The sequence below is a fragment of the Lycium ferocissimum genome, chromosome 7, assembly GCF_029784015.1.
Source record: "Lycium ferocissimum isolate CSIRO_LF1 chromosome 7, AGI_CSIRO_Lferr_CH_V1, whole genome shotgun sequence".
Taxonomy (NCBI): Eukaryota; Viridiplantae; Streptophyta; class Magnoliopsida; order Solanales; family Solanaceae; genus Lycium; species Lycium ferocissimum.
The window spans coordinates 49642555-49664427 of record NC_081348.1 but is presented as its reverse complement, the minus strand read 5'-3'; the positions used below and the strand labels follow the sequence as shown (position 1 = coordinate 49664427).

General features: G+C 33.0%; 2 protein-coding genes across 2 annotated transcripts; both read left to right on the top strand.

Moving 5' to 3' along the window:
- Positions 1-6886: 6886 nt before the first annotated feature.
- On the top strand, positions 6887-10209 carry LOC132062944 (RING-H2 finger protein ATL48-like). The gene is made up of 2 exons (XM_059455405.1): positions 6887-6965; positions 9581-10209. Exons 1-2 carry the CDS (start codon positions 6890-6892, stop codon positions 9751-9753), a joined length of 249 nt encoding a protein of 82 aa, XP_059311388.1. The 5' UTR covers positions 6887-6889; the 3' UTR covers positions 9754-10209.
- Positions 10210-16185: 5976 nt separating this feature from the next.
- On the top strand, positions 16186-21220 carry LOC132065537 (ubiquitin-conjugating enzyme E2-23 kDa-like). The gene is made up of 7 exons (XM_059458972.1): positions 16186-16264; positions 18252-18323; positions 18509-18588; positions 19506-19620; positions 19831-19883; positions 20676-20804; positions 20896-21220. Exons 2-7 carry the CDS (start codon positions 18280-18282, stop codon positions 21030-21032), a joined length of 558 nt encoding a protein of 185 aa, XP_059314955.1. The 5' UTR covers positions 16186-16264; positions 18252-18279; the 3' UTR covers positions 21033-21220.
- Positions 21221-21873: the final 653 nt, after the last annotated feature.

Sequence of the window (21873 nt, the reverse complement as noted above, 5' to 3'; positions counted from 1 at the left end):
TGTAGGATAGAGATGCTATTTCTGATAGACTATCGGCTCGAAAGAAAAGACAAGTTTGAAGCATCTTATCAAGTAAAATATGATAGCACACTAGCAAGATACGATGCAAATGAAACAACAGATAGTAACTGGGAAAAAAAAAACTATGTTATTACTAACTAAATACTACTAATAAGGAGAACACTCGGCTACCTTCTAACCTTCTAGCCTAAACCTTGACCTCAGCACCTTCTTATCTAAGGTCATGTAGCTGAAGTGTGTCATGTCATGGCTAATCACCTCCCTCAGTTCTTCTTCGGCCTACCTCTACCTCTCATAACTCCTGTTATAGCCAATCTCTCACACCTCCTTACTAACGCATCCATGCACGCACCTCCTCTTCACATGCCCGAACAATCTCAGTCTCGCTTCCCCCATCTTAACGTCTCAGCGGCACATTCTTATCACACATATCTCAAATGCGAGTCTCCATTTCATTCACCCCGTCTCAATACGATGCCCGACATCCTCATCAATCTCTCCACCTTCTTGTTCACAGAGTATACATATGTTTTCTTGGATGAATTATGAATGGATAATTTGGAGGGTTGTCTTGGGAATGTTTAATGATGTTTGGTTTAGCCTTAAACAAAATAAAAAAGTGCTTAAGCTAAATTTGCTTTCCTCCACTTGTGGGAATGTATAAAACTATCGGTCGATCTACATCTAAGATATTTGAAGGAATTTTATAATTACCCGTCTCTATATTTATTCTTTTTATTCCAATCAAAAGTTTATTTTGTCACTCGATAAGATCATATCGTAATGATAATAACAATAACAACAATGACGCCGTTTTAATTAAACGAACAAAAACATGCCCCTTTTTTTAATGTAGAAACAACTTGCATCAAGGGATAGCATTAAAGAAATGAATAAGACATGCAACTACTTTTAAAATTCCTTTTTTTTTTTTTTTTAATGTAGAAACAACTTGCATCAATGCATAGCATTAAAGAAATGGATAAGACATGCAACTAGTTTTAAATTTTTTTTTTTTTTTCAATAGGGAATTTTGCCTTTCGACTTGTGCCAAGGAAAGAATCCTAATCTTTTCTCTGAGGCTTGTAAATATATAATTATTTATTCATTAATATTTTTGGGAAATGAAATGATAATGGTCAATCAAAGTCCAAAAGGGTAATGTTGTGTTAAGAAATTTTTTTTTTCCTTTTTGTTATTAAACATGAACACTGCATTCTAAAGAAGATTCTAGGTAGTGTATTATATCACCTTGAGAAATTGCAAGCTTTCTTTATCCCAAATTGCCTTGGATGCTTTCTTGACAAAATCTCAGGCCTTTTCTGTCAAGAAACGAATATTTAATTCTAACTATTATTGGAATGATATGAAAAGGTTCATTTTTACTTTAAAATATACATATCCCACTCTTTTTGCTTTTTCTTTTTCTGGCTTTAGTTAGAAGCTTATTTTGAGCCTGTTTAGATGGATTTAAAAAAAGCAGCTTATAAGCTGAAAAATAAAAATTGGGTAGCTCAATTTTTTTTTTTTTTTTTTTTTTGAAACTTTCACTTATGTTGCTTTTTTTTTTAAGTTGTTAAGCCTAAATGTGTCCAATTATTTTTTGCGCTTTATTTTAAGACAAAACGACTTATGTTCGTCACCAAACACTCAAAAAAATTGAAAACAACTTATGCCCAATCCAAACAGGCTCTTTATTGGTTACACGCTTCTAGCAAGTTGTAATTTATACTAGCGGTGATAAAATAAGCTCATAAAATCATATTTCGTTTAATTTCTTTAGATTTGAGTGAGTTAATGACCCGCTTATTTTATTAATCCGGTCCATTTGTAAATTATGCTGATATTTCGGATTGACCATGAGAAAATTTGTCTAACTATTTTTAAAAAGATGCTTTTTTTATTTAAGAAGCTATTTATAGTCATAATATAAGGAAAAAAGTTTTATTAGGTGACAAAATCTTAAGAAAACAAATAAAGAATTTTAAATTTAATAAGAATTGGGCCGATTGGTATGACCCCGTTTTTAGCTCATTTCAGCTCAATCTGTTTCAGTCAAGTAACTTTTAGGTGGGTCAATGACTCGCTTATTTATTAATTCAGCTCATTTTGACATGACCAAATTCATCTCAACTTGCCCATATAACACCCCTAATTTATACCGATAACGATTTTAGTGGATAAATATAATCTTTTCACCTTAATCAAGTCGAGAATTCGAGCTGTAAGTATGGATCTTTTTTATAGGAAGCGCTCCTATTTAATAGGTCTTATGTTGCGTAAATCCAAATTAATCGGGACCAATCAAATATATGAAAAATGAAATGTCAATTTTTAATCTTTAATAATATACTATACTTCAATAGTGTCCTACCTATATTTGGACTCTCACCAACTACTGACCAATATGTTGGATTGATTGTGACGTGTGGGGCTGTGGGCAGTGATAATATGAAAAAAACAAATAGTAGCGAAAAAAGAAAATATATTTATCATGAATAGCCGCATATATGGTCCACATTTCATGAACGAACCAATTATTTTTATTATCAATTAATAAAGTATTTAATTTGGTTGTAGGTTCTTTATACCCGCTCTCAACAATTATTAATTTATTTAAAATCTGATTTAATTTGTTTCCTCTATGCATGCTCTCAACAATTATTAATTAATTAAGTATTTAATTTTTCTAGTTTAGGTTCAACTTAGCAACACTAAAAGAGACCATTCAAGAGTCGTCACAATATATAAAGGATTACTAATTTTGGAGATAAACAACAAATGAGTGAGAATAACAAGTTAAAGGATAATACACAAATGATCAATCAAACATCAAATTATTATGGTTTTGGTTCAGCTAACATTAACAACTGATAAACCTACTAAATATAATACATAAACTAGTTTGAAACATTATATTCATTTGGAGCTTTTGAAATTTAAGTTTGAAAAATTCCAAAAAAAAAAATTGTTGTTGTTTTTTTGAAGAAAACATTAGGTCGATGAGACATTTTCTTTTCGAAAACTCAATTTTTGCAAATTCTAAAACAAAGGCAATTTCATCCTTGCTCGCTAATAAGTTACTAGGGTAAATATTTACCTAAAGGCGATATTAATATAAAACCAACTAATTTAACTTTAGCTATTTAAAATTTTAAAATACATATTATTTAATTATATAAGTGATAATATGCATATGAAAAACATGTCTTTTATGTTATTAATGGGCGTGTTTTTGTCAGAAATCAAGTTGTTATACAGTAGATATTCAAACTTTACAAAATTCTGTCAATCACGTCTTATTGGATCTGGAATGATAATCCTTTTACTACATCAAATGTACTTATATAAATTTAGGCTCCTTCTAATTCAGAAAAATAAGCAAAAAAAAGTATTCACTTTAACCCAAAAGGACAAAACAGTATATACATATTACTCTTTCCGTCACAATTTATGTGATGTGTTTGATTGGATACGGAGCTTAACAATGAAAGGAAATTTTTTGAAATAAGTCGTAGATTTTTGTGTGGCTGTAAATCATCTCATTAAGGATAAAATTGAAAGTTTAGAGTTATATTGTTAGTACTAAATAAAGAAATATGTTACTCATCTTTTTGAAACTGATTAAAAAAGAAAGAGTATCAGATGAATTTGGACGAGAAAGTATTAGACTGTGCTGCCAAGTACTAAGAGGAAGAAATGCATCAAGCCCTTTAGGCCCACAAATAAGTTCTGTATTGCATTTTGCTGAATCTATGAGCCATGATGCTGCAACTCGTCTAAATGGGCTACCTTGGAGAGCTTGGGCTAAACCAAGTTTTGGCCTTAGGTTTATTCTGGCCTATAGGTCGAATGCGAGCTAACCAGCTAAGCTACCATGGGAAGAAGTTGGTAAATGGGTAATTTGCACGATTGTCATTGTTCAGTGGTGGTCTTTAATTTTTGTCTCTCAAATTGCTGGTCTTTAATTTTTGTCCTTTGCCACAAACTCATGGGTTCGGGTGCGAGCCATCGCTCAGTCAAAAATTTTAAAAAGAATCCCAAGGCAGAGTTTTGAATTCGCAATGTAGAATTTGCCTGCCAAAATCTACATTAAGGCAGGCAAAACTCTATCTTAAGGCAGAGTTTGCTACCTTATAAAGCAGAGTTTGCCTTAAGGTAATCCAAAACTCTGAAGGTAATCCAAAACTCTGCCTTGTGATTTCTTTTTAAATTTTTTACTGAGCGGGAGTTCGAATCAGGAACCCGTGAATTATTAGGCGAAGGACAAAAATTAAAGGCCAACAATTTGAGGGACAAAAATTAAAGACCAGTGCCTTGGAAGGCTAATCCGCGCAAAACAATGTTGGTAAATGGGGATTTGGGCTTTGGATTCAATGGTTAGTCAGTTTTAACTTGAAAAAATTTGGACAAAAAGAAGGGAAATCTACATGGTATAGAGAACATTTGGCCTTATTTATATTTAGTAGCTATACTTTGTCAAAATTACATCTCATAGCTAAATCTTGTATGTCAATTACATAAGGTAACTAGTACACTAAAATTATATTGTATTTAGTATTTGCTCCCATTTTCCTCCATTTTCTCTCTCCTTCATCACCTCTCTCTCTAAGTTGTCTTCTTCTGCTCTGACAACCACCACTGCCGGCGGAACTCCGGCAGCACCCACCAGATCTATCACCACGCCCTCCATATCTAGCTACCACGAAACCACCAACCCCACCTTCCCTCTACTGCTCCTCAAATCGCCACTCATTCTCTAATCCCACCCTACACTGCCATCTCCGTCCAAACCAACTCTGGTGAAACCCTTCTCCGACAAAACCAGTTCGTCTCTCTGTCGGCGTTTTCTATCACCGCCAGATTTGAAAGTTGTTACTAGCATTATTGCGCGATGTTTTTGGTTCTAGATGATTTTACAATTACTAGACGTGCATTTCCTCTAATGTGATGTTGTTTTTGAAATCTGCAATGCTATATTGTGCTGGAGATTGTGTTTTTTTTCTCTCTAAATTTCCAATGTACTAGTCGATTTCCTTGGTTGCAAGGTTTGTTTGCTAATTGAGGGATGTTATCTGGTTTAGGTAGATAGACGCGTCAATGATAATATTAACTCTGGCTCAGTGAAAAGAAAAAGATAAATGGCGTAACAGGTGTGTAATTGGTCTAAATCGACACAGAGCTACGAATTCTGATATCGTAGATTCAGATAGATATGAGATAAACTTCTGCGATAGATCTGGCCGGAACTAATGGTTGGTGTTGTTGTATTCACGAATTCGACGATTGTTTTCACTTTTTGAGCTTTTTTTGTTAATTTTTTAGATTGTATTCATTTTTTAGAGTGTATTTGTTAATTTTTGGTGTATCTATGTTTTTATGTATTCAATGTTTAGGGGTATTTTTTGAAGGATATTTTTTTGTGTACAATCGATTTTAAATATAGTAAAGTGAATACAGTGTAAAAGTAGCTACAAATGAATATAGTTGAGTTGGATACATTTGACTTGAATACAACTTAGTTGAATACATCTAACTTGAATACATCGAAATTTGACTTGAATACAATGAAATTTAACTTGAATACACCAAAATCTAACACAGCCGAATTTTGAATACAATCTATTGTAGCGCGCGAATGCAATCTACTGTAGCGCGCGTTTACTGTAGCTACGAAATGTAATTAGCTAAAGTGTAGCTATGCCTAAAAAATAACCCTCAAAATGTAGTCATTTATGTAAGTTTCCCCAAAAAGAATCATAGAACAAATAAAAAAACACTCTAGTATAGAGTGCTGGAGTTTGAAATTCTTGTAAGGCTATTTTTCAATCCCATTTTAAATTGTAACCAAATATTAACAAGCGATCCAAAAACTAGCCATCGGAGCTAATTTCCACACTAACAAGATAAATCTCTTGGTCTCTCTCACCATTTTGACAAATTTCAAAACTTTCAAGGTAAAAATAGTATTTGGAAAAAAGTTAAATTTTTACCTTGTGTTAAACTTCTGATTCATACATACCCTTGCTTAACGCAAACTGTCTCAAACTTCTTCCTATCGTTAACAAAGCTCCAACGTGAAATAAGCGCATCTAGTTTTCATCTTATTTGAAAAGAAAAATCTAAATGTAACCCTCAACTTTCAATTTTGCTTTTAAAAATTGTTATCGTATTAGAACTTCGTTAGAGATCAAGAGTTAAATGACTTTTTTTTTTTCTAACGACGGGACAAAGTTAGACCTAAAAACGAAAAATAAAGAGGCTAGTTACACATTTAGCCAGTCACCAAAAACTAATTACATTTGCTCATCAAATATATATAAAAAATATAATACTATATGTACAAAAATACATAATTTATGTATAATATACAAACAAAAAAAAAAATTGCTCATTACTCCCTCCGTTCACTTTTACTTGTCCAGTATTTCAGAAATAGATTTTTACTTTTACTTGTCACTTTTAGCATATCAAGATAAAACAATTTAGTTTTTTTTTTCTGTTTCACCTATAGTATTAATTACTCACTTCAAATCATTTTTGAAATTCAATAAAAATATGCATCAATTAATATAAATATATTGGTAAATTATACATTTCATTTATTATTTCTTAAATAACATGAAAAGTCTAAAATGAACGAGTAAAAGTGAACGGAAGGAGTATTATTTTTTGTCGGTAGGGATTAACATTCTAATACGAGAGCAAATTGGGCCCTTGGGGTAGACGGTGGCACACGTAGTTGCGCTTCAGACCTCAAATACTCGACAAACAAAAAGAAAAGAAACAGACAACAAAAACAAAAACGAGAGAAAAGTAAACATAAAAAAATTATCGAAATTGTTGTTGATATTAAGTGATTGAGAAAATGGGATCGGTTGATTCAGAATTGGATTCAATTTTTCCCGATAAAAAAAGCCACCGTAACCGTCTTGTTCCTATCGGTACATTTTTTTTTTTTTTAAAACCCTAATTTTCACCTTTTTACCCCTATTTTTTTTACCGTATTGGATCGTAAATGAAATAGTTGAACCTTGTATTCATATTTCATTGTGATATGATACTGTTTTTAATCATTGTTTGTCTGTTTCGATTGTTAATTTATTTTTTGCTGTATTGGATCGTATAAAATAGGTAAATGTTGTTGTATTTCATATTTCATCGTGATGATGTTGTTTTTAATCACTGTTTTGATTGTTTAATTCAATTTTTAAGCTTCTATTTTGTGTTTTGTGTCTGGAATTTTCTTGGTGAATTTGATACATGTGAATTATCTCCAAATTGAAGCAAACTTATACTCCATTTGTCCAAATTTATTTGACATTTTTCGTTTTTCGAGAGTTGAACAAGAAAGTCTTTGACCCCGATTTATTCGTATGTTCTTTAACTATATTAAATTGTTAATTATTGTGACTTATAGTACTTTTTATGTAGTTTGTAAATATATAAATAATTTTTCAAAAAGCTTAAAGATTGTATGTCCGGATTCACGATCAAAGTAAAGAAGTTTGACTCTCGAAATCTGAATTGTGTCACGTAAATTGGGATGAAGGGAGTAACAATTCAAGCTCGGTTAATAGATTGATTAAAATTGGAAACTTGCAACTTTTGTATTCGAGCTTGAAGTTCCTTCATTTTAATCTAAGTTGCACGGACTCTTCACTTTCGTTGCCGCACCCGTGTCGGATTCTCCAAAAATGCACTACTTTTGGAGTATCCGACACGCTCCCGATGATATTTTTGAAGAGTCCGTGCAACGTAGATTTTAATTAATCCCATAGGAGGTGGCCTAGTAGTCAATTAAGTGAGTTGAGAACCATGAGGTCTTAGGTTCAAATTCTAACGGAGGTCTTAGGTTCAAATTCTACTGTTCATTTACCCAATACTTTACTTGGGCCGGTGGGAGGTAGCAGGTATTTCGTGGAATTGACTGGCGTGGACGCCACGATTATTAAAAAAATTGGTCTTTCCTTCTTCCCCAATTTACATAATAAGAACTATTTTAATTTTGTAAGAGAAAATCCTTTTTGCTCACGGCTTTTGTCACTCACTTAGTTCGATCACACATATTCTGTAGATTTTTTAGTATTTGTCATCCTTTAGCTTCTATGGACAGAGTAATTCCACGCCAGGGTGGGTTTAATTTATCCTATTATTTCTCTATGGCGATCAGATTTCATTATAATGTGTTCTGGTTTCAAATACAAAATAGCTTTTAGTAATTTAATCACATCTAGTCGATCTTGAAGCTGGCTAGGTTCTTTTGTTGCTTTCATGGGATAAAATAATCTCACTTAAAAATGAAATTATTCTCCCTACTGTGTTGGATAATTATCAGAGATTGCCTCAAGTACATACTGAATATATGATACTGCTTTGCGGTTTATTTTATTCTTCTTTTGAAATAAAAATTGTACCAAGTGCTATATGTATTGGCTGTTGGATGACACCCTACGTGAAATGGAGCTAATTTCTGAGCGATGTCTTAGATGATCTTTAGGAGAATTAAGACTGTTTATGTACCTGAAGTGGTAGGACCTGATTAGGCAAAATATAGGAGCTTCTTCTGCTTGGTGTGACTTGTGAGAGATGTGTTCTATTTTCCCCTCTAAAAAAGACCTAGTGTGCCTCTATCTCCTATGAGAAATGTGTCACCTGACATTGATATGGTGTGAGTTGTGACTTAATAGAAACGGAACTATGAATAGGGTGAAGTGGTTTGTGGATTAAGAAAACTAAACTATCAATGGACGCCAAGGCTGTTCATCTAGGTTTGTAAAAAGAATGTTGAAGCTAGTGTTCAAAGTCTATTGTGATTAGTAAGCTGGATTTTACCTTATAGGGTTGCTTTTGCCGAGTTGCATGTGGAGCGTCAATGATGATAATTCAGCCCGGTTAAAACTTAAGTCGAGTAATGGTTATTTAGACTCGGGTATATAACTTCATCACTTGGGGTTGAGCTCAAATGTGAAAAGCAACTTCTCCAATTTCAGGTACAACAATGATGCAACCACAATTGCATGACTGTGCAATTGTAAATCCCAACTATTTGAGCAAACAATAGAAACTCTGCTTATTTCATGGTTGAAAAGAAAAGATGAAAGAATATTGAACCTACAGAATCACCCTAATGCTAGAGTTCTTTAATTATTAGTTTGAGTTCCATCTGGTGTGGAACTGGTTCTTATGCCTGCTAAACTAATACTGAGCACTGCTCACTGAGCAGGGTAGTCACGAGAGAATGTTGCTCAGCGTGTCTAGTTCCTTCATTATGGTCTGATATGAGAATGGTATATGTTTTGCTTATAGTCATTTAGTCTTTTGTTATGTATCCTTGAGAAGTGGCAATCTACATAAACATGTTTTGTTGGAATTTCTGGTGCATTACATTCCTGTGAGATGTTGGTCGTGTTAATCTTTCCAATCCCTGTTGATGATCCACTGGTTCAATGTTTTGGCTAAATGGTGGCTGAACATTCTAGTCGTTAGCAGACCAGACGTTTATCTAGAGTACTAACTTGTTTTCTCATTGTGCAATTTATGATTTTGTGAATTTCAGGTGCATTTCTCACTGCGGGAGTGCTCACTGCTGGACTCATTAGTTTCAAACAGGGAAATTCTCAATTAGGTCAGCAACTAATGAGAGCTAGAGTTCTTGTTCAAGGTGGTACAGTTGCACTGATGGTCGGGTCAGCGTATTACTATGGAGATAGTTTTAAGCGTGCTGGGTGACTGACTGCCAGGAGACGTCTGTGGACTTCCTCATTTGCCTGTCACAAGTTTATATCTGCAGGGAAAAAGGATTCCATATCTTGCTAGGAGGCTGTTCTTTTCATGGCTGCAATTACCACCCCCACCAGACAGGAAAAAAGGAGAGGAAAATAAATAACAGAGTGAAAATAATGCTGTTTTTATGTTTTTATTAATTAAGGGGGGGACGTGATTCTCCTGGTTTCCGTCTAATTTAAGTGGTTTTTATTTGATGTTAGTTGAAATTGACAAGCTTTTAAGGATCCAAACAAAGAAAGAAAGACTATTATTGAGTATATGGTGTCTCACGTTGGATATAAAAAGGTTTTGTGAAAATTGTTTACCTATATTTCCTTAGGTGTTGAGTTGAATGTTTAAATTCTTTTCAATTGGTTTAAGGTTTTTATGATGGAATAGAGAAGATATGATTTATTATGAGAGTTTCTTTCTGACTTAACCATTTTGAATTGGATGTGTCGATGCATTTTACCATTATTTTTGAGTTTTTATGAATGGGTTAGAGAAATGCTTTACCGTTGGGAGCTTCATTATTTCCTTTGTGAATACAAGCCAAGCAGGAATAAAGAGAAATTTTTTATTTCCCCTAATGTTAACAATGTATTAGCTGGGATGGTCAATCTTTGGCCACATATTAGTAATGTTTAGCAATTTTTAAAGCAAAAATAATCCATGGATAAATTTTTTTAAACTAAAAACACGGAATAATTCAAAAACACAATGTCAGAATTGACAACTGAAAGTTTGGTATAATATGCCTGATTGATTGAAATGTAGTATATTTGACTTATTGTTTGACTAATTTGTGTAATGATATCTTTCTTTTCATAAGCCCACAAGGATATCTAATATAAGTTCCAATCTAACTATTAGATAAATAGTTACAACTAATCATTAGAGAAACTATTTTATACGTAATCTTTATAATAGAGCTCTGATACCACTACAAAGAAAACAAAATTTACGATTTTTTTTAGAAAGAGTCCATTTATTTCTTGTTTTGCAAATGAAGTGAATTTGCAACTTGCAATTAATAATCTCAAGAAAAGGAGTTTGAGGTTTTTAAGTTATCTTTTGCCGCATAAGGCTTATACAGGATATTTTTGAGTTTTTTACATTTTGTAATGTAGCTCTAGCTTGGCAATAGATTTTGGAGCATATTTTGAAGATTTGTTTCAAATCTTTGTTTGGCCATAAATTTTTGATAGATTTTGAAAATAAATCTTCAAATTCAATTTCTGTTTAAAACCTGTTTTTGGGCAAAGATCTCTGTTTGGCCTTTTCAAAAATTTTAAAAGGGATAAGTACATGACATAACTAACTCTACAACATATTTATATTTAGTAGCTATAGTTTAAAATAATTATATCCCATAAGCTAATTATAACATGTTAAATACAACTTATAGCTATATATATATATATACACAAAGTAGAATACCGCATATCATATTATTCACTTCCAACCTAACCCTCTCATCTCTCTTTCTCCCCTCTCCCCCACCCCCTAGCCAATGCTCCGGTGAGGAGCTTCCAGTGCCGTCTTCTCCGGCGAAGAACAGTCAGCTAATTTTCAATTTTCAACCTTCTTATCCAGTTAGCGTCACTTCTTCTCATAAACCTTCTCATAACTGAATTGATACGATCTCCTAACTTGCTGTTTCACTTTAAAAATGGCCGCCGGTGGCTTTTGACGTATCGATCCGTTAGATCTTGGCAGGATCCGACGGATATACTCGCCTGGGTCGATTTTGCTTTTTATTTAATCGCAACGGTGATTTTTCTCGGTCGATTCGGTCGGATCTGGAAAATCATGTTTCTTTTTTAGTGTATTCATTAATTTTTTAGCATACAATTTAGTGTATTCATTATTTTTTTGGCATACAATTGAGTGTTTTATGTATTTTATTTTCCTGTATTTTGTTTTTGAGTGTATTTGTTAATTTTATTTCTTGTATAAAAATGAATACGTTGATTTTTGAAGTGTATACAATGAATAGAGTGAATTTTATTTCTTTGTATTCAATTTTTGAGTGTATTCGTTAACTTTTTTAGTGCAAAATTCTGTGTTTTGTATACAATTGATTAAATATAATAAAGTGAATACATTGTAAAAGTAACTATAATGAATGCAGTTGAGTTGAATACATTTAAATTGAATACAAAATTCAGCAAATTTTAATGACTGTATTCATGAATACAGTGACGCGAATACAATAAGTAACAAGTGCTGAGTTTTGCTAGATGCTTGCTACGTCATGTAAATAGGTAGAATGTAGCTAAAATGCATAAATAAGGCCTTCCAAGTAAGTCATTTATGAAATTTTCCCATTTTAAAAACTACCCCAAAATTTTGTATTTTATAAAAAAGCCCATCTATTTAAGACCCAACTAATTCTATCCACTATGTTTTCACAATTAAAGCAATCTCTCCTATAAAGTGAATAAACTAAGTTGTGCCCAAACAGTAGAAGAAGAAACCCAAGGAAAATTGCTCGATCCATTGTAGAAATCCGTTGCGTAGATAAAAATGAATATTTGTATTGTAGTAGCTAGTAAATGTGTTATTAGGAGTTGTTATTACTCTATTCTGCAAAATTTGGAATTAGCAACTATGTATGTTTTGTATGGTTAGGTATTCTTAATAGGTTTTAGAACTTATGGGTATAAATAATATTTCGTGTTTTCCAAAACAAAAAATGAATTATGTATTGAAAAACTATGGCCAACACATTCTCAAAACTTGAAAATCGTCACCCAAATCAAGTTTTCAAAATCTTTTGGGGAATCTATGGCCAAACACTAGCTTATAATCTAGGAAAAAGTGTAAAAAATATCCCTCTACTTTGAGAAAAGGGCTAAAAATATCCTCCATTATAAATTTGGGTCAAAAATACCCCTCCCATAGTTAAAGTTTTTAAATATACCCCTGTCTTAACGGAAATCCCTAACATAACCCGATTTCATTTTTAAATCCGACTCAACTAAATAAAAAAACCATATGAGTTACCCGCTCCTGTGCCTAGTGGCTCTAGATGTAAAACTCGGGAACAAACTAGTCGCATATGGGTTTTTTTATGTAGTTGGATAATGAAGTGGGTTCAAAAATGAAACTGGGTTATCTTTGGGAATTTCCGTTAAGACATGGGTATATTTAAAAACTTTAATGATAGGAGGGGTATTTTTTTACCCAAATTTGTAATGGAGGATATTTTTAGCCTTTTTTTCAAAGTAGAGGGGTATTTTGACCCTTTTCCCTGTAATCTATTTTTTTTTTATTTGCACGCTTACCTTTTAATTTTTTTTTTTTTTTTAATAATTTATTCTTGAATTTATTCGCTTCATTGCAAAACTATAGGCAAAATGGCTTGGGACCCTCCTAAACTTGTAATTTCTTATTTAGTGCACACCTAAACTATGAGTTGGATTCCCTAAACTCGTTTTTTCATGTATCGCGAACCTTTTTAACATCCACAAGGCAGAGAAACTGACTATAAATCTCAGTTAGGCATGTGAGAGTAATTTTTCTATCATATCAGATATTCCAATGGTTAAAAACGTAAAACTTTTTTCTTTTAAATTTTTCCTTCCTCACAAACATCTCTCTCTTCTCTTCCTATTTATTCACCGTAAACGCTTCTACATCATTAATTTGAAATTCAAGAAATTCATCCGTTGAAATTCTTCCCTTTGCCATCAACTTCTTTCCTTCCCATTTATCTTTGAATCCATGAATTATAATAAGAGGCTTGTCTATCCATGCAGGTGTCCTCCAATCGTGAAAATTTCATGGTCGGCTGACAGCCCCGGACGTCGACTCCTCAGATGTAGACACTATGGGGTACGTAATATTCATAAATTTCTTTTTTGGTTTGTATTAGGTAATTTTTTTAAAACTAGAACACATAATAATTCAAGCGCACAATGCCAGAGTATGAAGTTTTGACAAATGAAATTTCGATATAATGTGCCCGATTGATTGAAATATAGTATAATTGATTTACTGTTCGAATAATTCGTGTAATGAGATCATTCTTTTCATAAGCCCACATGGGATTTCATAAGGATAAGTTTCAATCTACCTATTAACTAAATAATTATGACTAATTATTAGACGAACTATTCTATATATAATTTTTATAATAGAGCTCTGATACCACTATAATGAAAACAAAATTCATGAGATTTTTCTAAAACAACCTTTTTTTTTTGTGTGCAAATGAAGTGAATTTGCAACTTGTAATTAATGATCTCAAGAAAAGGTATTTGAGGATTTTAAATTACTTTTTGCCGCATAAGGTTTATAAGGAATATTTCTGAGTTTTCTGCACTTTGCACACGTAATCTATGCATTTTTTTTATTTGTACGCTAACTTTTTTTTATATAATTTATGCCTGGATTTATTCACTTCGTTGCAAAACTATATTATAGTTCATTTTAACAGATATAAAGAGAACAATAAAAGAAAAATCGTAAAACAAGACAAATAACTATAACAATGTAAAACGAGCTGCATGATAAGCAATCTCTCAATCTCGACTAGCTTCAGTTGGTTAAATAGACCAGGAAAGTCGTACTGCAACTATGTCAAGCAAAATATTGTAAATATTTCAATAGTGGATATTAGTTATTTTCACAATATTGATGAAGACAAATGGTAACAACGAGCAAGAGGATTCTAGTTTATGTGTTTTCTAAAAGATCTTAAACTTCTCCCTTAAAATATGCGAAGATAATAACCACTACTCATTAAATCTTACACTATGATTTGGTCGGTGCTTACTTTCTTAAATACCATGGTTATCATATTTGTAGATTTAAATATGACAAATTTTCCAAGATCATCTGGTGCTATGTCACTAATGAAAATTGGTTTTTTGCGGGTTGCTTTTATCTTTAAACTTTTACGTTTAGTAACAAATAAAATGAACAGCCCAACATAAATGCTTTTTTGGCCTATTTTTTAATTGTCACACACTTTAAAGAGTGTGAGGCCACTCTCTATGTCACTTGGCACAACAAGGAGTTTAGGAGTTTAGTAGATAATATTACAATTCATGGGATAACATTAACACCCAGTAATTTAAGTGTTAAATTGACAAACATGAATAATTTTTAAGAGTTTTCAGGTGTTAACTCTTAAAAAATAAGAAATTTAGGTGCAAATCAAAAAAAAGTTGCATAGATTAAGAATGCAAAATGCAAAGAACTCGATATTCTCTATCAAGAGTTTCTGTATTCTTAATGCTTGAACCTAAAGCCTTAACCATCCATCATAGCACTATACCCATGGGAGGAAATTCCTAAGGCACCCGCACCTAGGGGTAGGTTGAAGCTTACAGTTATCACTTAGTAGATTCATCTGAACTTAGTACTTTTGAAGAGTATATTGTGTAAAAATTTGCTAATAATGCAACAAATTATAGATATCAACCAATAACCTTAAAAATATAATGGTTAAATGCTAAGATCATTGAAGTTTGAACACATAAAGCTTAAATTATAGTTCTGTTTTTGCCTACACCGGGTGTTTATATCAAATTTTATTAATTTATCATAATTAACTATAATTTAATATAACCATAGTTATAAAGAAATGTATCATATATTTATTGAATGATGTAAACACCAATACCAGTAAATTTTTATGTTTAACACCTAGTTTGGCTGATTGTTACATATCGTTTCATAATGTATCATATTATAAAGATTGTATTGTGTTATTGCATTGTACCGTATTGTTTCGATAAATACAATATTTGGATAAATTATATCATTTCCATCGTTATATAATTACACATATCAGCAATTTAAAGGATAAACCTACAAGAAAAGTAGGTACAAGTAGAGCTATTACAAACAAAAAAAAAAACAAATAATTAAAATGATTATTAGATAATAAATAATAAATAAAGACAAATGAGAAAATAATAAGATAACAACGTCATATCTAATCTATCGCTACATAAAGATGTATTCAATGATACGAAATAATAAAATTTAAGTAACAGTCAAAGCAAACGTTATAGTTAAGCTAACAACACAAAACTATTAGTGGTGGGAGGGGAAGTGATAAAACATAGGGAAATATAATACATAGAGATTTGAGGTTGAGGAGAAGAGCCAAAAACGGGTAATATACTGACATGGTGTCTACCTTTTTTTTTTTCTTTTTTGGTTCAGTTACAGAAATGGAGATTGAACAAGAAGCCAAACTGTTTTAAAAAAAAAAAAAAAAAGTAACACAATGGGCAAAGCAAAAAGACACGTATGTGTTAGTACTATCTATCAATTTTTTGTGTCATTCTTTTTGTACATTGCACGTGCCCCTTTAATCAATTCTGTAACTCTCACCAACGCCAACATGTCGACACCTTTCCCTTTTATTTATATTGTCCTTTTTTTCTTCTCTTATTTATGTTGATGTTTTTTTTTTTTCATTCAGATCTTCTACTTTCTTGCACATAAAATTCTGGTTAGTCTAATGAAATCTTGATATTGATATTGATGTTGTGAATTGTTTCTTGTTTCTGTTTGAAGCAATGAAATGAATTTGATTGTGAGGGGTTGTTGTATCTTTGATGGGTTGGGTTTGTTTTTGCTTATATTTGTCAAAGATTTGATCTTTTTTCAATTTGGTACACCATTGTGCATTGTCAAGACTAGATAAAATGTTTTAGATGCTTTGATTCTTTCAGTATTAATCAATTGTCTATGTGTAATGGTTCTTGGAATGGATTTGTGTATTTTGAGGGAGTCAAGTTTGTGAGTATTCTATTTGATAACCGTCTGGGACTGATTTAACCGTGCAAGATCTCGATTAATTCAAATCGTAACTTGGATAGATAGGAAACAAATCACATAGTGCTTTTGCCTACGCTAGGATTTGAACCTCGGACATTATAGTTCTCAACCGACCTCATTGATCACTAGATCACACCGTAGGGTACAAATTTATGAGTATTTTACTTCATAATCGTGGTGTATGGGCCAAGCACCTCAACTAACTCCATCCACGAGGTACCTGCTACCTCCCACTAGCACCCAGTATAGTTTCGAGTAACTATGTCTACCAAGGCTTTGGACATATAAGATGAAATCACCTAGTATTTAACCTAGTATTTTTTCCTCCGCTAGGATTTGAACCTGAGGCCTTGTGGTTCTTAACCCTCTTCATTGACCACTAGACGAGAACTTTTAGACTTCTAAAAACTTTTGTCCTGTGTCTTAAGTTTTACATTTTGAACTTTATTATGGCTGTTAAGATTTCATTCTAATGTTGTCTTAGATGTGGCTTGCATTTTTCATGTCAAAATGGATATTCTGATCGAAATATGCACTAAAAATTATGCAATAGTAATGTGGTAAGTGCAACTTGATTGTGAAGCCCTGGCGATAATACCATTTATAGCTATCCTACTATCAGGAATGAGAGATTCAAAGGCCTGTCGTTAACTCCAACTTCCCATTTATATGATTTTCCTGTGAATTATGCACACACAATCGTGTCCCTTAACTAGTTTATTGATGAAGAAGCAATGATGAGTTGCAGGCCTAGCAAACAGGCTATAGAGCATTTTCTAGTTTGTTAAACACCACATGACCACAGACATGTAATTGCTGGATATGGTAGTACCAACTTGTATTCTAATTCTACTGAACATCAATGATCGCTCAAAAGCTATAACTCAATTTCAAGGCTATGGCTTTGTTGAAAAACTACATTGAAAGAATCTTTGACTCTTAAGTGTTTGAAGTACATCACTGTGTGCTTCAACACATTACTAGTACTCATAATAAGTAAAACGATGGGTTGGGCAACTCAATTGAGATGGGGTATCAAGTATTAAAACTCACTGGGGGAATGAGTTTGAGACTCAGTTGCCCCTTTCGATGGGGGAGCTTTTTGAGACATTTTCCCATAGGGCCATCCTTGAAACTTGTGGTACTTAATTGAAACTTGAAAGTGTTAGAAGGGGCAAGGTAGACCTAGGCAAGTTGTCTGAAAGACCTGCAATCTGTTGGAAGTCATGCTAACATAGTGAAAAATAGGAATCAAGGAAGAAAAAAGATCTCTTTAGGTGATATATATTAGTTGGAATTAAGTTTTTGACATGTTAGAACATTTAGTTAGGTACAATGTCTGCTAATTGTCTTTTGGTATTGTCGGAGTCTTCTTTGTCAGTAGCAAGTGTAGAGAACTTCTAGTCCTAGAGAAACTAAATTCTTATAATGTTGGATTAAGATGGACTTAAATGAAGCGATATGGACGATGAATATTCATGTAGCTGACCCCAACTTTGCTTGGGATTAAGGCGTGTGGTTGTTGTTGTTGTAAGCATTTTCTTTGTACGCTCTTACAAAAACAGCCGTGTAATTCTGATTTCGTTGTTTGGTTTCTTTTTTCACATCTTGCTTATTGTTACAAAGTTGTATGTTGAATCCTTGCCTTCATTCTGCAGATTCTGAGGCCCAAATAGTTAGTTGAAAATGTCTTCTCCAAGCAAAAGAAGAGATATGGATGTTATGAAATTGTAAGAACATCCATAATAGGATTTTCTTGCTGTCGTTGATATGTTTTTGTTGATTCTAAACAGTTTAGCTGTTGTGTCATCTTATCTGATGGATCAATGTTTGTGAACATATGAAAGTTCATATGGCAATTGGCAGGTTTTGATTTACCACCATGACGTTTCTTTTTGTCAATTTCATTTCACAGGATGATGAGTGATTATACGGTGGAGACAATTAATGATGGAATTACGGAGTTCAATGTGGAATTTCATGGCCCAAAAGAAAGTAATGTCACGAAGATACTTGTTTAGCTTTGTCTTTTATTGATTTCGACTTTTCTGAAGGTTCATCTTCCCCTAGATTGCCTTTTACCTTCTTAAAGTTAGTTTTTGAAGAGAGGGCAGCAATTTTAATTGGATTACATGGATTTGTTTTATATAAACAGTGATACTTACAGTTTTGTTTCTTAATTATCTCAAAATGTTGTTTTTAACACTTATTCTATATTTTAGCATAAGAATAACCAATCAACACCTTTCTGCTCTCCGTCTCTAAAAGTAGCCTTTCCATCAGAATCTTGCAGTAGTTGTTTTTCTCATAGAGCAGGATATTGCTTATTATATGGTATTTCTATTGGAGATGATTCTATTTGCTTAGGTAACTATGTTGCTCGGATTCAGGTGCGGATTTAGAGGTCAGATTCTTCATCACATATATTTTAGAATTCGAGGGTATGGATCCGAGCGCGGATATGTGCTCTGAGATATGGCCTATAAATGTATGTTACGAGTCTATGACATATATAATATATATTTCGATTAATTAAAATTATTGAACTAAAACTAATCAGTACAACTTAATTTCTTATAAACACCTAATAATTTGTGCATAAGATACATCGTGTACTAGCAAAGCGTTCTCATATTTTATACAACTATATATATATGACAAATAAAAAAACTATCCCAATACCCAATCGATCTATACTTCTCAGTCATAGACGTAGTCAAAGCAGCCAAGATAAGTTGACCAAATCCGGTGTAGAATTCACACCCACACCCAAATCGTGTCGAAGGGACACGGGTGCGGTAGGTATCTTGAAGGGTCTGAGCAACATAGTTAGATAATGCAGACTGATACATTTAGTTGGTTGTTGGCATGCTTTTGTTTCTGTATTTTGCTAACTTTCTAAATTGTTACAGGCCTTTATGAAGGCGGAGTCTGGAAAGTAAGGGTCGAGTTGCCAGATGCTTATCCTTACAAGTCTCCTTCCATTGGGTTTCTGAACAAAATATTCCACCCTAATGTTGATGAACTGTAAGTTATACATACATTCTTTTTGTGGGTTAAGCAATTACCTTTTACTTTATTAGTCATGTGGAGGACGCTGTGGTAGATAATTATATATATGTTGGCTACCTTTCTTCTTTTAGTCTCTTTGCTGAACCTCTGTAACACAAGTCTATGTAGTACCTTTGAGGAAAATCGTAACGCACTATCACTCACAAGATTCATCTGTTATTGCAGGTCTGGCTCTGTCTGTTTGGATGTCATCAATCAGTCATGGAGTCCTATGTTTGGTAATTGCATACTGCAAGTGTGAACAAAGCACTAAGGGCCAGTTTGGACATTAAAAAAGTCTTCTTTTTGCTTCAAAAAATGTTTTCAAGGCGTTGTTTGGTTATACATTGGAATGATTTCTTGGATAGATTTTGAAGATGGGGTTTTCAAGTTTGAAAAAACCAGTTTTTCAAGCGAAAAATCTTTTCGCTCAACCGAACTTCAATCTTTTTCAAGTTAAATGTGTCTGAACTCTGAACACAACTTCAGCTTTCAAATACCTTTTTCAACTTCAACTTCGAAAACTCTTTTATTTTTTCAAGTTTAAACTAAATCTTTGTCCAAATGCCTAATAAGATGTTTAGAGTGAAAAGAAAGTTCACACACATTGAGTTCTTACTTCTTCTTAAGTTTATTTCACACGAATGCATTTCACTTTGTCATCTGACTGATTTTTTTTGTTCAAGGTTCTTTAAGCATAGGCTATAGACATGAATTAATACAAGTCAATTGTTTTTTGCAATGGCCTAGTGTATTCATTTCCAACCTTAAAAAGGTCAATAACAGAAGCTCAACTCTCATTTCACTATTCAGATTATGTCTAGGATACCTTGTTTTTAGATGAAAATAACTAAGATTGTCATTCATGGTTCTGATTTGAGCATGAATGATTAGTTTTGTTCTGGCACTCCATATGTCTTAGTTTCAATAAACTTTTTTATGAAAGTTCAGCTCAAGATGTTGATAATATCATAAAACGTTCGTAAACTGTGAGATCCACAATATCTGACCAAGCATATGCCGGTGTGCAGATCTCTTAAATGTATTTGAGGTTTTCCTACCACAGCTTTTGCTATATCCAAATCCTTCGGATCCATTAAATGGTGATGCAGCCTCACTGATGATGAAGGACAAGAATCAATATGAGCAAAAAGTGAAAGGTGATTATTTGACAACCATGGCCGACATGCATGTTAGGAAGATGTTCTATGTTGTAACTCTGCTTTTCCTGAGAATGTTTTCATGATGCAGAGTATTGTGACCGGTATGCAAAGAAGGAGAATGTCGTTGGCACACCGAAAGATGAGAGTGATGATGAGATTAGTGAAGAGGAGTACAGTGGACGGAGCGATAGTGATGACGAAGTTGTTGGACATGCTGATCCCTGAGTGAATAGACCAGAATGGAGATTATGTTTAGTTAATTTTTATCCTTACATGTAATATTTGATTCATCCTCGCATGTAAATCAAGGTGCAAAAGGTAGTTTAGATGTGTGATGAATTTCAATCTGTGTAGAAACTTTCCACCTTATGGTTAATGTAATCAATGTGTTAGAATTCAGGTTCTTATTTTCAGACGTGTTCAGCGGATTCGGAATTTAAACCTGATGTGTTCCTTCTCTTTAAAGTTCTTATAGCTGAATTCGTTTTGCTTCTAATTATGAGTTCATCAGAATTTAATATTAGTTGACGTTTTAGCGATTTTTCACGTGTATATCTATACTTCCAAGTCGAAAATTATAAGTTTAGATGAACTAATCAAATGAATGGTCCATCTCCTTGTCTACTCAAAAGAGACAAAATCAGTTTCAAGAATCTTTTTAGATTACTACTCTATATAAGAGGCAACCAAAAGAATTTGTCGTCCTCACATTAAATTTAATCCAATGGAGCTCTTACACGTGGTTGTTGCCCTCATTTATTTTATGAAGACACTTGCTACTTCGTCCTTCTAGGCTTTTGTCATTATGTGTTCTTGACACTGTAGTAATTTTATTGGGGCAATTTGTAGGATTGACCTTGGCTGGGGTGGTCTTTAATTTTCTGTCCTCAAATTGGTGGTCTTTAACTTTGCTCTTTGCTAAAAAAAATATTCTAAAGGCAGAATTCTGCCTTGCAATTTTTTTTATTTTTTTACTGAACTGAGATTCGAACCCACAACCTTGGGGTATTAGGCGAAGGGCAAAATTTAAAGACCACCAATTTGAAGGGAAAAAAATTAAAGACCA